Source organism: Patagioenas fasciata, chromosome 2 (genome assembly GCF_037038585.1).
Source record: "Patagioenas fasciata isolate bPatFas1 chromosome 2, bPatFas1.hap1, whole genome shotgun sequence".
NCBI lineage: Eukaryota > Metazoa > Chordata > Aves > Columbiformes > Columbidae > Patagioenas > Patagioenas fasciata.
In genome coordinates this window covers 135,866,252-135,881,120 of record NC_092521.1, presented here as the reverse complement: position 1 = coordinate 135,881,120, position 14,869 = coordinate 135,866,252, and the positions used below count along the sequence as shown (strand labels likewise).

The 14,869-nt window shown below is 36.4% G+C and overlaps 1 protein-coding gene across 1 annotated transcript in view; it reads left to right on the top strand.

Annotated features, from left to right (window-relative positions):
- LOC136097733 (dynein axonemal heavy chain 11) overlaps positions 1–14,869 on the top strand; it is an 89,243-nt gene that overhangs the window by 55,194 nt on the left and 19,180 nt on the right. Inside the window, 4 exon segments of the mRNA XM_071805512.1 lie at positions 1,186–1,273; positions 2,753–2,808; positions 9,076–9,210; positions 13,750–13,851. Coding sequence (XP_071661613.1) covers positions 1,186–1,273; positions 2,753–2,808; positions 9,076–9,210; positions 13,750–13,851 — 381 coding nt within the window.

Sequence of the window (14,869 nt, the reverse complement as noted above, 5' to 3'; positions counted from 1 at the left end):
TAGCCTGTACAAGGATATTTTAAACAGAACTGAATCTATCCTCAGTGGCTCTGCTCTCCAACTAAAGTTAATTTATATGTATCATTTTCATGGCTTTAGAATATAAGTAGAAATCAGACACATATTAAGCTTGAGTAGATTTCACCCAGAATTGATTAGTTTTTTACTATTTTATAATTAACTTGCTGTGACAATAGGATGAATGGAAGAATCCTGCTGACAGGTGCTTAAGGGAATCACAAGTGATAAGCTCTGTCTTACACTCCAGACAGCCAGAGTCAGATGTACACTTCATGTGAAATACGTACATCTGAAGAATAATGTTTCCCAACTGTTGCATCGTAACGGCAATTCAAAAGTCCTGGACAGCCACATCTTTAACACTTTCTACTGAAAATAAATACATGTGTACATACTGTTAAGCACTGAATACTTCCCAATATATCTGTGGTTGCTGTTACATTCTCCCCAGAATACTATACTGAGCTTACCAAAATAATAAAGAATTTCAATAACAGAGTTTTCCCTCATCAAGGCAAGAGAGGAACTGATACACCTACATACCTCATTGAATTTTACTATATTGATTACCCAGGCACCGAGACCAGCTGCTGCAAAGGATTCTGTATGAACATAATTTGGGTTGAAATCTGGATCTTTCAAGTAATGTTCCTTGATGACTTTCAGACAATTCTGATGAATGTGCTTCTTATCACAGTTGATTAAAGCTTGTAATATGTCATCAACCTGCAAGAAGAGAAGTTCCAGTACACCGATCCTTTTCCATTTCAGAGAATCAGAAGCTAATTCCTACTTTTGTCATAAATGCAAAACTGGAATCCTGCTCTGGCTTTTTGTTTCAGAAACATTATGTGGTACAAAGCAAAAATATTATTTCCCCCCAAAGCCTGAAGTATTCACCCTCAGAAAGACATTTTATAATGCACTTGACGAATTTGGCAGGATAAGATAAATATCATTAAATGCTCTCCCTTTGACTTTTCTTCTGCAGTCAATAAATCCCAGTGGTGCTCAGACTGAGTGAGTTTGTCACCAAAGGTGCACAGAAAAGAACAATACAGGGTCATATCCCCCTACATTCAAACTGTAAGAAAATGAAGTTGGGATTTAGTTTCTCTTTCTCTGGCTGTCGTTTTTAACTGTTCTTTTCCTCTCTTATCTCAGATACCACACGATGTTCCACTGATCATTACTCATCCCATAACGACTCGTGCAGCTTTCCAGTTTTGGTCTTCGGGCACTTTATCTGCCAGTAAAACCATTACTGCAGTAATAATATTGATTACAGCCATTGATGGGTTTGTGAAGACTTTCAGTTCCTTAAGATTAACCTGAAAAAAGAAGCTCAGAGGAACAGGTACAGAATTGTGCAACAACAGTAGATTTGTTCCACAGAAGCTTTCTGATTACTAACATACAACTCTCAGCTCTTTGAAAACTAGTACTAATTATTTTGTGTGGCAGACATACTCATGATCATAGCCCTTCCCTTTCTCTGCAATCCTGTGTGCAACTTGTCCAAGCAGAGTGATGGAAAGTGTAATGCCAGTTCAGGTACAGCAGTTCTCAACCTGTTGCTTTGGAGCATGCTGTCCAGAGAAGTTGGAAATTTGACTGTACTTGGCACTGGAATGACCATTTAATAGCCTTGAACTATTTGAACGATGAACAGGGTTTTTTTTTCAGACATCAAGCTGTGTGATCTTTACCTTACTAAGCATGTCTAGGGCTGCTGTAGCAACAACAAGAGCAGGTTCAGCTTTCAGCAGATCATCCTCATATTCTTTCTGTCTCAGATATACCTCTTGAATGGCTGCTATCTATTAAAACAATAACATTTAGGACTTATATTGAAAAATAAGGCTGTAAATCAAATCAGAGCTGCTTAAGCACTCACGCTTCCAGTACAATGTCTGTATGTACAGATTTAAAACCCCATTATTTTATGTTATGCATAAAAAAGTACTCTACAAGCAATAAATGAAGGCTGAAGAAATTGGTAATGAGCATATTACTTTCACTGTTTTCTCTTAAGGTATCAATTTAAGAGAATGGGAATGATTCACTTTTACTGAAACTCTTAATCTAAATCTGTGGGTTAATGCTATACCAGAAATTAATTCTTTATTTTGGAAATTTCCTGTTATTTCTCACGCTATTGTAGTACCAGCTCTTCTTGTGCAGGAGGAGATGCAGATTTAGTGGATAAACATTGATAGCTTGTACAATGTCTCTTCCTCTTCCAATCCCCTCTGCATACATGCTGCAGCATCTGTTTGCCTCTGTATGACACAACTTTGGCCTTGTGACCTTGGAGTCACCCATTCAGATCAAAGCGCATCTGCCCTAGTGAAGCTTATACCTACACTAAAAAATAGCTGTACTAAAGAGTCATGGGTTTTATTTCACACATCTATACTGCTATATGTTTATTAAGTGCAAATAGTTTTTGGACTAAACCAGTCTCTTGAAGTGTGGGGGGTTTTTTGTTGGTTTTGTTTGTATTTTTTAAATTATTTTTAATACCAAGCAGTCACCCTTGAAACTCATGGAATCTTTTTTGTTGTAATGTGTTGTTCAGAGAAGAGCACTAATGCATCTCTGTTCCTTCCCTGACAGTATTTCAAAAAGCCTTTTCTTGCTTTAGTTGATCTTGCAGTGCAGTAGCCCTCCAACTTTGACTGTAGTCCTGTCGTCTTATGTTTATTTAGTTCCCCTTTTATTTCCTTAGGCATTTTTCTGGAGGTGGTTAGCAGCAGTTTTTCTCTCGGCTACGCTCAGTTCCTGGTAGGAAGAATTCTGCACCACAGACAAAACTGCAGTTCCCTCTGCAGTTATCTGTTTCCTGCATTAGGCCACCAGTTGTCACGTTGTCATTTACTATTAGTATTTTTCCTAACCACTTTATAAAATCCATACTTCCTGTTCAACCAGGCTTCCTTTTACAAGGTGGGAGGATCCAGTTAAGACTGTTATTTTTATAACTGATTCATACCATAGCTGACCAACCTGATGAACTTCTTTTAAGGAGCTGTAGCTGTAATTTTTGATTCCCTGAAATATATTAATCATAGAAATAATAAGCTCCAGAGCTCATGTGGTTTTTGAATGGAGAACACTATAGCTGGTGAAATTAGCTACTCATAAATGCAAAATAATAAATTTTGGAAGGAAAAATTTGAACTGTTCACTAATAATTCTTGATTATTTATTTATTAGTAGCTTGTGGAAGACAACCTGAGGCTGATTGGGGTCAGTTTAAAGAAAACTTTGAAGTTAGCCTTGTTTTGAGTTGGGAGTTGGATTGGATGACCTCCAAAGGTCCTTCTTCCTTAACCTATCTTTTGATTCCAAAAATAAAACAGAAATTTTGTTCATCTGGTAATATTTTACAAGAAGAAGGACCTCAGTAGAAGAATAAAAAATAAATACTTTTCTATGCAGTGCATATATTATGTATATTAAAATGTATTTGTAACACTTAGAGTGGTAAGAGAGTGTTATAATGATGCCGCAAAAAGTGCTGCATAGATCGATCTTAGGAAAACTTGAGTTTGGCTTGTTTCTTGTACCTCAGTATTCTACTACACAGTCCCAAAATATTTCACTTCAAAAGCTTCAGTTTACAGTGCAATTCTTTGCACAAGACAATGCAAAATGTTGTTAATTCAAATGTCTTGCAAATTCCAGCTAACAATAGGGCTCTCATCCAATTTGTCATGCTTTTTCCCGTATATGAGGTGATCGAAGTTACTAATTTCCACGAACTACTTACCTATGCATACACTGTATCCAAATGGGGCATATTGTGCATGAGCTTACATACACTTGGACTGACAATGATTTACATCTGAGATGTTATTGAAAGAAAATATTTGAAAGTGATTGAAGTAACCTGGTTTTAATTACATGATTAACTGACAGCCATGTGGTGGACTGGAAATGATTGAAGTAGTTACAGAAATGTAGTGCGTAACATGAAGATGTGCGTATAACAGTCATTCATAGTTTCCTCAGGACTGGCAACTAGGGAGGACGGGGAAATTGCAAGTTAGCACACACCAGAGCTTTAAACAATCTGGGAATCTTAGAAGGAATTTTAGGTTTCCAGAATTATAACAAGTTGGAGATGTGACACCCACTGAATAAAATCTTAATCCAAGACGTTTGAACTACAGAAAATGGTGTGGCTGAGAGATGCATTTCCTCTGGGATCTGATCGTTAGTACCTCATTTCCTACCTGTGAAATGTTAGAGGGTGATGGGGGGCTGAGTTCATTCATAAGGTTCACTAGATTGAAGGAGCTCTGCAGATTGAAGGTATAGAACAGTCTTTGCATTTCTCCTTTTAAACAGAACTGACACTCATTAATTCCATTAAATGGATCACTTTGCTTGGTTTTGTTTTAACCATAGTTACAGTTGGCATTTCACAGAGCCTCCGCTTAGCTTTCTGGGCTCAGCTTTTTTCTCCATCTAAGCATGCACAACATGGTCAACAGTGAATAACGTCGTAGGTTTTCATCCCTGTTCAATGATCCTGAACTGCGCTGTTCAATCTTACATTCAAAATCAGCTTGAGTTCCTCAACTGGAAACTTGTATTAATCCACATGTTAAAGGACATGATGCTCAATGTGACATTCCCATGGGGGAGGACTGTTATGTACAGCAGTAGCATTAGTCAGGATTAACTGATGGAAAGATGCAAATTCAGAGTGAAACACTGACTTTTTGCTGGTATCCATTTTTAGAGATAGAATGAAGTGCTGTATCAATATTCCCCAGTTGTATTCCCCTTTTCCAGGAAGTTTTACATCTAGTAAAGTTTTGTCAGCTCTGTTTTTCCAACCATGGTAACTTCTTGATCTGCTTCATTTAATGTTTACATTGCACCTCCACCCTACACAACCTATTCCAGCTGGCTCATGTCAGGCCTTCTAAAGGTATGGTTCACTATGTAAGGGAGTCTGTGGAATGAGTATAAAGAGAAGACAAACTTGTATTTCATCTGGAAAAAGAAATGAACAATGCAGGCACTTGTCAGTACCTAGATTTTATTTTCCTTAGCTGCTGGTAACCCTCTGGACGCTGTCAGTCTCTAGAAAGATCTTATTCTTTACTTGAGGTGTAAGTCCTGTAATGTTTTGAAAGAAGGTCACTTTCGGTAGATGGACATTCTGTTATACCTCTGTCTGGGCTGCCTGCTGAGTGGATCCAGTCTGTAAGGAGTGTTCACCTCACCCACCACCTCTTCTTCAGGAGTGGTAGAAGTGCTATGCAGCCCTATCAGTCACCTTTTGAAGAGCTGAATTCCTTTTAAGCTTGCATAGGGCCAGTATACAGAGCCTGCAAGAAAAAGGTACTTCTCATCTGAATCTGCATGAAATGAAGCAGTACAGAAGAGATACTTTATGAATGCTAGCCTTTGGCAGTCCTTTTCATTCTAGAGCTAAACAGATGGGGTAAGAGCAATGAAGGAGCTACTCTTCTATCTAGTCTCTTTTAAATACCTTTAAAGTGGCATTAAGGTTTTTCTTCAACTCTTTTCTTCAAGCATCAGTCCATACATTCAGTTGCCCCCTATCCTTCACTTAATTTCTTGCCTTTTTCCCTTCTGGTCGTTTATTTGCTTGTCTCTCTCTCATCTTCCTCTGTCTATTTTTCTAAAGAATAGACTTCAAGGCAGAGTATCAGTTGTTACTGATATCTGCTCTTGAATTCATGGATGTTTTTGTGCTCCCTGGATCATAATTCAGGTTCTTTTTGTTGGCAAAGAAAGAAAGAATGAGAGTTGTATGTATTTTTCATGTGGAAGTTTTTGTGGCCAGCAGTTTTCAGTGATGCTAATTGTTGCAGCTGTTAGTAATCAATAATACATCTTCAGCTTAGACAGCACAGCTAAACTAACCTCCTTTCACTTCTCATGTCTTCCAGAATGTATCTTTAGATGAGAAATTAAATTCAGACATGGGCAATAATGTAATGAACATTGTCACAGTAATTTTTTTAATGTCAAATACATACAGACTGGTACTAATACTAATATAGTATGTCATTTAAAATATTTTCGATGTTTTAAAGATGATAAAAAGATACTCTGTAGGTGGTGATGCCTACTGATCCTTTCCTGTGTGTTAAACTTTTAATATACAAACACATACAGTTGTCCATCCAGTCAAAAAATTGTTATGTATTTACAGTAAATGAAAAGAAAAACAGGTTAGGAAATAGAAAAAAAGGACTGTTTCTTCACAGGCAAAATTATTTTTTAAGTATTTGCAGTGAAATTAAATCAGATTTCTGTCCTTCTACAAACTACAGTTATCTGCTAAAAATATTTGTGAAAATTATGAATTTGCATTCACATCTATATATTACAACAAATATGCCCTTTATATATATATATATATATATGAAAAAAAAAAAAGGAAAGTAGTATATTTATTATTGTTAGGTCTAAAAAGTTCGGTCAAGTTCATCCTTTTGGTACATATCAAGCAATTTGTATTACTTATAATTACAATTATTATCCTACGAGTGAAAATACACTCTGTTCCTGAAAAGGATTATACCAGGGCATAGTCCAGCAGGCTTGCTATGGAGAGAAATTACTATGCTGTGATTTGTGGAACATAATTCACTAGCATTAACTTTCTCCATAACAAGTGTTTTCAAAACATGTGAATTATCCTATAGGATTTAGAGTACTGTGGTATAAAATGCAATATGTAATCCTGCCGTTGCTAGCCCTAAACTTTGTTGATGGTACATCCTATGGAAGAATGACAAAAGGGAATGGCGTGTTTTATAATGCCACATTTCCTATTCAAAAGTCATGAAGTAGGAAGTGCGCTGGTAAAAGAGGCTATTATGTACCAAAAAGAAACCTAAAAACAAGCAAACAAACAAAACTGCAAAGACGTTGGGGCATACCTTACTGTTTGTCTCACTGCAGAAGAATGTTCTTGTCATCTTTACTACCTGAACTTTGATGGAAATATGGTCAGGTTTATGTTATAATGCAGGCAAACTTGACAGGCCTAGACATAAGTCTCTCTTAAAAAAGAGAGTAGAGAGCTGTTTCTGTGTTCATTTTTCCTATGCTTTGCATGCTAGACTGATGAAATTTTGCTTAAAGCCAATCCCTGTGAGACGCCCTTATGAGCAGAGATCATAATTAGTTTCTCAATTTAAGATCCATCACCATTAAAAAGTGGATTGACTCTTTCATGATCTCTAAGAAATCAAGCCAGACTTCTTTGTTAATTTCATCTTTCACCTTTTCCAATTAATTTCTTATTTTAATTTACATTTTATTTTTAAATTTCCTGATTGCACACCACCAATTCAAGCACTAAACTTGGCAGATGAGATATAAATCTTTGATCCTACAAAACCACCAAGCTTTCATGGAGCTATGCACTCCTTGCTCTTCTTGTGATTCTTCCATTAAACCTTCAATAGGATAGTTTTGTTTTACAGTGGAACTCATGTTATCAGTTCTGTAGTTACTCCAGAGAAACAAAACAGTTTCAGGCAACTCACCTGCTGCACTGTCCCTTACCTTGTCTTTTTAAAAATGATCTTTCAAGCTCTGTTCTTGTATTCAACTTTTGCCTCATCTGATTATTTGTAAAAATAATACTTTTCAAGGTGTTAACTTCTTTGCTTTTATCACTCAGTTATCTGACTTTTGTAACACCTTTTGTTTCATTAGTTCTTCATAGTTTGCTGAGCTGGAAAAAACTCTTTTTTTTTTTTTCTTGATAGACTACAAAAGAATGTAAGTGTTTATTGTCCTGATGAAAAGGGAAAACTGAGATAAACACATTGTGGGTGGCTTTCTTATTTTTGATGAACAAATGCAGTAGTCTGGAGTTTTTATTTTTACAACCAGAAGAAAGTAGTCTTTTTTTTTTTTTTTGCCTGTTTTGTTGACTAACTATTCTTGACTGATTATTACTGTATTTCTTAGACTTTTTTCAGAAATACAGGGTGTTGTGTCTTCAACAAGGAGAACAATAGCTCTTCATCCAAGCATCTCTGAGCTGTTTGAGTTAAGTAGGCATTAACAGAAACAATTTTACATTATTTTATCTAAAAATCCCATGTCATCCTAACTGCTCAGTTAAGAGAATCTGGAGAAAATGCTGCAGCTCAGCCAATTACCAGTTGTATGGCAGGAGTGATAGAGACTGAAGAAAATAAAGGGTCTGAGCAGTCTGAGAGGGAATGTGCAGGGGCTCACTGAAGGTGAGCAGGGGCTGCTGCTGAGTTGAGGTACATTCAGGATGAAATCCCTGAAAGCAGAGAGGGGGACATGTTGCTGCCTTTGGAGCAGAGTGTGCAAAGGTGGTGAAAGGCCTTTGGTGAAGGTGTGGGTTGGTATGCAGGAGATCTCCTTGTTTTCTCCCATGAGTGAAGCCATCTTGTCCATCCAAGAGCAAAATACTGAATCTTCGTATGCCATCCAGCTCATATACAAAATGAAAATCCTAATTCCATTCTTGTATTTTTTGTCCTCTCTCTGTTACAATTTTAAATGCTTCAGAATGCATGGGACATGGTTACAGCATCCTAGGAGGTCTGAGACTGAATCTAGCACAGGGAACTTGTACTTTTGTCCAGGAGCTCCAGATCTGGCCATTGCAATGCAGGCCATTGTCATCGAGAAGAAACATATCTCCTCCTATTACCATACTCCAAGCACCTAATCTCCACCATTTAAATGAGTATTTAATGAGGGATTCTAATAGTGTTTTTGTTCTAAGTTGTTGTTAATTAGCATACTTATGCCAGGAGCTGTAGAAACAACAGAGTCCAACACAACCTTTCCTCTAAATTTTGTATCCTTCAGACTTAAAGGATACAGTCATTAAAATATATAATTTAAAATAATTTTTTAAAAAGGAGATTAAATAAATAAATAATGACTAAGAAACAAACAAACAAAGGACAAAAAAAAAGACAAACAAACAAAAACAACAAAAAAACCCACCCCAAATACAACAAACCTTAAGCTAGAATATTTACCCATTCCTTTTCTGAATAGGTTCTGGATAGCAATCTGTGTAAGCTCACAGCTTCACTTGAGGAAGCAGTTGCAGAGCAAGTCCAACGTCAAGATGATGTAAACCAAACAAACAAAACTATTGAGCTGACCAACAGGCTGGTCAGGAGACTTGAGGTAAGATTTTCCCTGGATGTTCTTGCTACTGTGAGTTTCAAAATATTTGAAATGTTTTGTTAAGCATGAGGTTAAACTCAAATTTTTGAGGACAGTGTGGGGAGAAAAGGCTGGGGGGCACAGGAGCAAGATGACTCTTTTTAGAAATCATTTAAATGAAGGAAAAAAACAGAACACACAAATAAACCTGTAATAAAATCCTGAGAAGGAAAATGCACTGCACCAAAATTGCTTTTCCTGAAAATCATGTATTGCTGAGCAGCTGATGTTGGCATGATTGCTAGAGAAAAGTCTCTATAACTAAGTCACCACATTTATACACAACTGTGAACACATTGCGACAGCCTGGGCAGCCTCTAGTTAATGAGCAGAAAGACTGAATAATCCTCTAGGTCAGGATGGATTTGCCCTGCATTTGCCCCCGTTGCACTTTAGATTGTGAATAAGTGGAAGGCACCAATCAGATATTTACTTTTCCTTATAGTTTTTTTTTTTCTTTTTACAGAAACTATTAATTTTTAAATAAGAATGAAATGTATTTATATTAAAATTATATATATTTAAGTGTGGTTATTACCTTTATTTGCAGACAAACATCATTAAAGCTAACACATGCCTATTTAACAGTCAGTAACCATTTAAGTCAGCCACAGCATTGGTGTGCAGTCTCTCCTAAGTGTTTACAGAAACTGTGCTGTCTCAATTCATTATCTAGAATTCTAACCATTCCTTTTTGACAAATAAGTATAAATAACAGGAAATAAAAACTACAAAGAGTATTTACACTACTATGTGAGTTCCCAAGACAGTCTGAATAAATATTTTAAGCTGGATTTCATAAAATCTCTGTGACTTTGCTTTCTAAGATCAGAGAATGAATACTTTTGTTTCTGTAAATCTCTCAGCAGAGTCTGGCAATCAAGAAGATTAAATCAGTTTCTAAAAAAACCAATTATAAGTGTATAGAACTAATAAAAAAACCCAGCACAATTAAAACTGATCCATTTTTGACACCTGATTTTGAAATTAATATGCCTAGAAATATAAAATATGTAAATAATTTTTCCTTTGGTAGAAGAACAGCAAGGTCATTGTTACTCTCTGCATATGAAAAATTTGTTTGCCCCAAAACGCATGGGACAGTCACTGTTGGACTGGCCTTGTAGACATCCAAAGCCTTTGGAAGATCTGTGGAAGGCAATGGCCTTTGACCATAGGTAGTCTCCAGTGCTTGGATTTGAAGGTTTACACATAGTTAAAAGAAGTTTTTTCAAGACTTGAGCTCTTATTAGTGGTCTTATTGTGTAAGTTAAGGTGGAAAATATTTATAAGGATTAATCGAGAACGTCCAGTCTTTTCCTCTGAGAATAAATTCTTTTTGACTAGAACAGGAGACAGTTAACTTCTGAAAAGCATCAAGACTGATGATTTTGTCTATATAGCATTGACCTGGAAGCTCAGCCATTCAGACTAATAAATCAGGCAATTTATATTTAATCATTAACTAACTCCCGAGCTGAACAGCTGTTCAAAATTAGAAATGGGTCACCCCGGCCGGGATGACATTACAGGCAATCTATAATGCATTAGAATAAAATTATAGTGATTTTTAACTGTCTGGAAATTTATTACACTGCATGTTCCAACTCTTAAACCCTTGTTAGCCAATGTCACTAGTGATTTATGGTGCTTGGGTGGTATGGTAAAATTACTGAAGATTTAAATAGACAATCATTCTACGTTTCGTAAATCTTCAAATTTCAAAGCTATTTTTGAGAATGAGGTGGGTACTCTTTATTGTTTGTGACTTACCAGTCAGTGACAACTAGAAAAGAGAATGGGTAAACCAAAAAGCCTTCTTGTAAATTAATGGATTTATTGTCTTGTTGCTTTCAGTTAATGGTTTAAAGAAGAATCCAATGACTTCTGTAGACAGAAATGGATACCTAAAATACTTCAAAGCAAAACTGTTACATTACAAAGATTGCTGTTAGAGCTTCCAACAAGAATAATCCTTTATGTGTCATTTGCTGGGCATCTCTTATGAATGTAGTTGGGGGTTAGGAGGTCTTTACACACTGAGTTCCTGCATTTACACTGTGAAACATCAAATACTAACTCTTCTAAGCACAGTACTTTGATTAAAGATACTTCCACTTTCTTACTGGATATTCTATATTCCTATTTAACGACAAAAGAGTTTGAGTCTTCTGTTATTGTAGAATTCTCTGTCTTTGCAGGATAGGATGTTTAACCATTTCAGTAAATATTTCTGATTTTTCTGAAAAATATAGTTGGAAAATATTTCATTAATATCAAATTTAAAAATTGTTTTGGTACTTTGTTTTTGTACACATATAAATTTATTTAGAATGAAAGTGAGTTGTTACTTGAGATTTATTTTATACATTTTAAAGGCTTTCAAGAACGAGCACATCTACAAGTATTCTTTTAAGCTCTTAAGCAGCTAGCACCAGCAAAATGCAAGCATTTTATATTAAATTATTTGAAGTATGGAGGATACTTTCTATTCAGTGATTTTGATTACATAATGTAAAGGACTGGAAAATTATGTTTTGATTACTGTCATTGCTCTGAAAAATAAATGTCTGTATGGACAGTGGGTAAAGGACAGTCCTTATAAGTTGTTCAGCAGTGCATTTTCCTCCTTTCATGTTGGCCCTTTCTTTGCTTCAGTCCCTCTGCCTGCTGGAGAATGATTTCCTGAGATTTCCCTGATACGAGTGAACAAACTGGGAAACAACTTTTATTTTGACCTGATAATTTCCAACAGTACAAACAAGGAAGAAAGGTTTTGGCAGTCTATTCCAATTTTACATCTAGAGTTTCATCAGTCTGAAGATGATCAATTTTTACCTTCATTTCCATGCTGAAACTATTTGAGCGTTCGTTCATGCATACTCTCATTCCTTTGTTGGGAATTGTATACACAAAACATAGTATGCCACATACTGCTAGTTTGGTTTTTCTGCCATGTCCATTTGATCATTAGTTTTGTTGAAATTTGGCCTTTTGCTATTCTGTTGGTTCACAGTTAGCTTTTGGCCTGTTTGCCTTTTTGCTCTTTTGTTTGGTTTAGCTTTTTGTGACCAGGCGTACTCTCCTTTCTGAGACTGTCTGTTTGGCACTATCAGAGTTCGTGAGCAGCTGCTTGAGTATCACTTATTATTATTAGTAGTAGTAGTAGTAGTAGTTTTCTTAAACTGTTCTTATCTCAACCCATGAGCTTTCTCCCTTCCCTTTTGATTCTCTCCGTTATCCCACTTTGGGGATGGACAGCAGTGAGCAAGCAGTTATCGTGGTCTTAGTTGCTAGCTGGGGTTAAACCATGACTCATATCTCAAATATTAAGAATATACTTTCATTTATCTAGAATTCTTTAGTCACCATTTCAACATTTTAAATAGACAGTGGGCTGTCTTTACAATGTAACTGGAAAAAAAATAACAGCTTTCTGCATAGCTACTAATAAGAAATTACCAATATTTTATACTGTTCCTGACTATTCAACCAAAACATCCCCGGGTAAGCATGTTTAAGCTGAACTCCGTAAAGTGCACAAGGGATTCCAGAAATTTGGGCTGATATGGGGAAGTAAATAAATAAATAAATTAGTAGTTAAACTCTGACAGAATCAGTGAGGCTGGAAGGAACTTTCTGAGATCATCTGGTGCACCCCTTCCTGCCCAAACTGGGTTGATTAGACTGGATTCCCAGGATCATGTCCAGTTGGGTTTTGAATATCTCCCAGGATGGAAACTCCAGAACCTCTCTGGGCAATCTGTGGTTTTGACCACCTTCGTCTTTCCTCCTGTTGAAATTTAAAATTATTACATTTCTTAGCTTAGTAAAATTTCTGTAGATAGTAGGTAAAAAAAAGCCAGACAAATAAGGAAAAAAACCTACAACTCTTCTGTCCTTCTTCCCCTTCCCTTGGAAAAAGGCATGAGACAATAGTAGAAGTCACATCTTTGAGGTTGAAACAGCTTTTTCTCCTTTCTTCTGTCTTTTCTTTTTTTTTTATTCTAATATTCTTGTTTCTTTGCCTTCTCTGAATCTGAGTGGAAATGACTGCACTTTGCACATGGCAGTAGTGCCATACTGTACCTGGCAGTGGAATGCCAGATGCTGCCAGTATTTCTGTGTGTCTGCCATAGTGTATCTGGTTCAGACAAAAGTACCAGTTACTGGAAAAAAATCAAGCAAGAGAAGGACACAGAATGCTTGATGAAGTGCTCCAACCTATTTTTTCAGCTTCAAAGACTTCAAATCAACACCAGAAAGTATGGACTGTTTCCAGCCTTGCAGTTTTAGGAAGCGTATCTCTTGCTGACAGAGTGCCTTTCCTGTTGTACTTTTGTGTATTTCTGGGTTTTAATGTGGAGTTTAAAAGTTCTGTCACTTCCAAGTTGTTCAAGAGATGACATTTTCTAATTTTGCTTTGCAGTCTGAAAACATGCATTGGTGCCGGTCCATTGAACACCTGAAAGCAAGAAAGAAAACTTTATCTGGTGATGTCTTATTAACAGCAGCATTTGTGTCTTACTTTGCACCCTTCACAAAACAGTATCGCCAGGAACTGAAGAAATATTTCTGGATTCCTTTTCTAAGGTCACAAAGGTAAAATTTACTGTACAAAATGGGGTCTCCAGTGAAAAGTCTGGTTGGTTAAAGATGCTGTCTTTCAAAAATTCGAAGTACAGATCTGTTTTTAAAAGTGGCTTTCCTCAGATTACAGGTACATTTTGAGGGAAATGGGAGAAAGAGTTTAAGTTCTCTTTGCAAAAGAAAATCCTTTCCCTTTCCAATTCTCTATGCCAAATTCTGTCATTTGTGATCCTTATGAAACAGTAAATGCTATAAATAGTGATAGAACAGTGCAGAGAGACCTATTCCACTTAGGTTTTCAGCTCCAGGAAGAGCAGGTAGTTGTGATAATCTCCATTTCTCTGGACACAGAGGAAACCATGTTAGTACTCAATAACTGCAGAGAGGCTCTAGCCCTTAGAATTGTCTCTGAAAAGGTTCCTCCATCCTTCGTTGTAAAGCTTTGGGCCATTCCTTTCTTCCTGTCTGCTGCAAATGCTCCTCATCTCTTTCTACTTGTTTTCTGCTTCTCATGTGCTGCAAATCACAGCACGATATCACAGTTAATATAATTTATTATCTGAAATATGTGAAAAGTTGAACTCTTACCCCGATTTTAAATAACAAAGCTAAGGCACAGTGGGTGAGCCAAGTTGCCTGGGAACACTCTGAAAATACTGTTAAAGCCAAATCCAAGATTCCCAAGGTCAGCACTCAGAACTGTGGGGACATCTTTTTGGAGACATTTGATTTTTGCAACAGTTTAACAGTCACTATTTTGTGTAGAGCTTTGTTTTGCCTGGAACATCTCCCTGACCTTTTTCACCATACAATTTTTTGCAGGTAAAATGCAAAAAAGTGGGGAAGAGTAGAAAAGAGGAGACAAATGCATTTGGGAAGTGAAGTTAAAAATACCTGTTTATTAATAATCCTCTTTAGAAGGATCACCAAGTAGTTCTATGCCATGAAGTATCAGTTTAGTGCAGATACAGGGACAACAGATGTATCTATACAATACAATATTTTTTTTTGCATTGTGTGAAAATTTGTA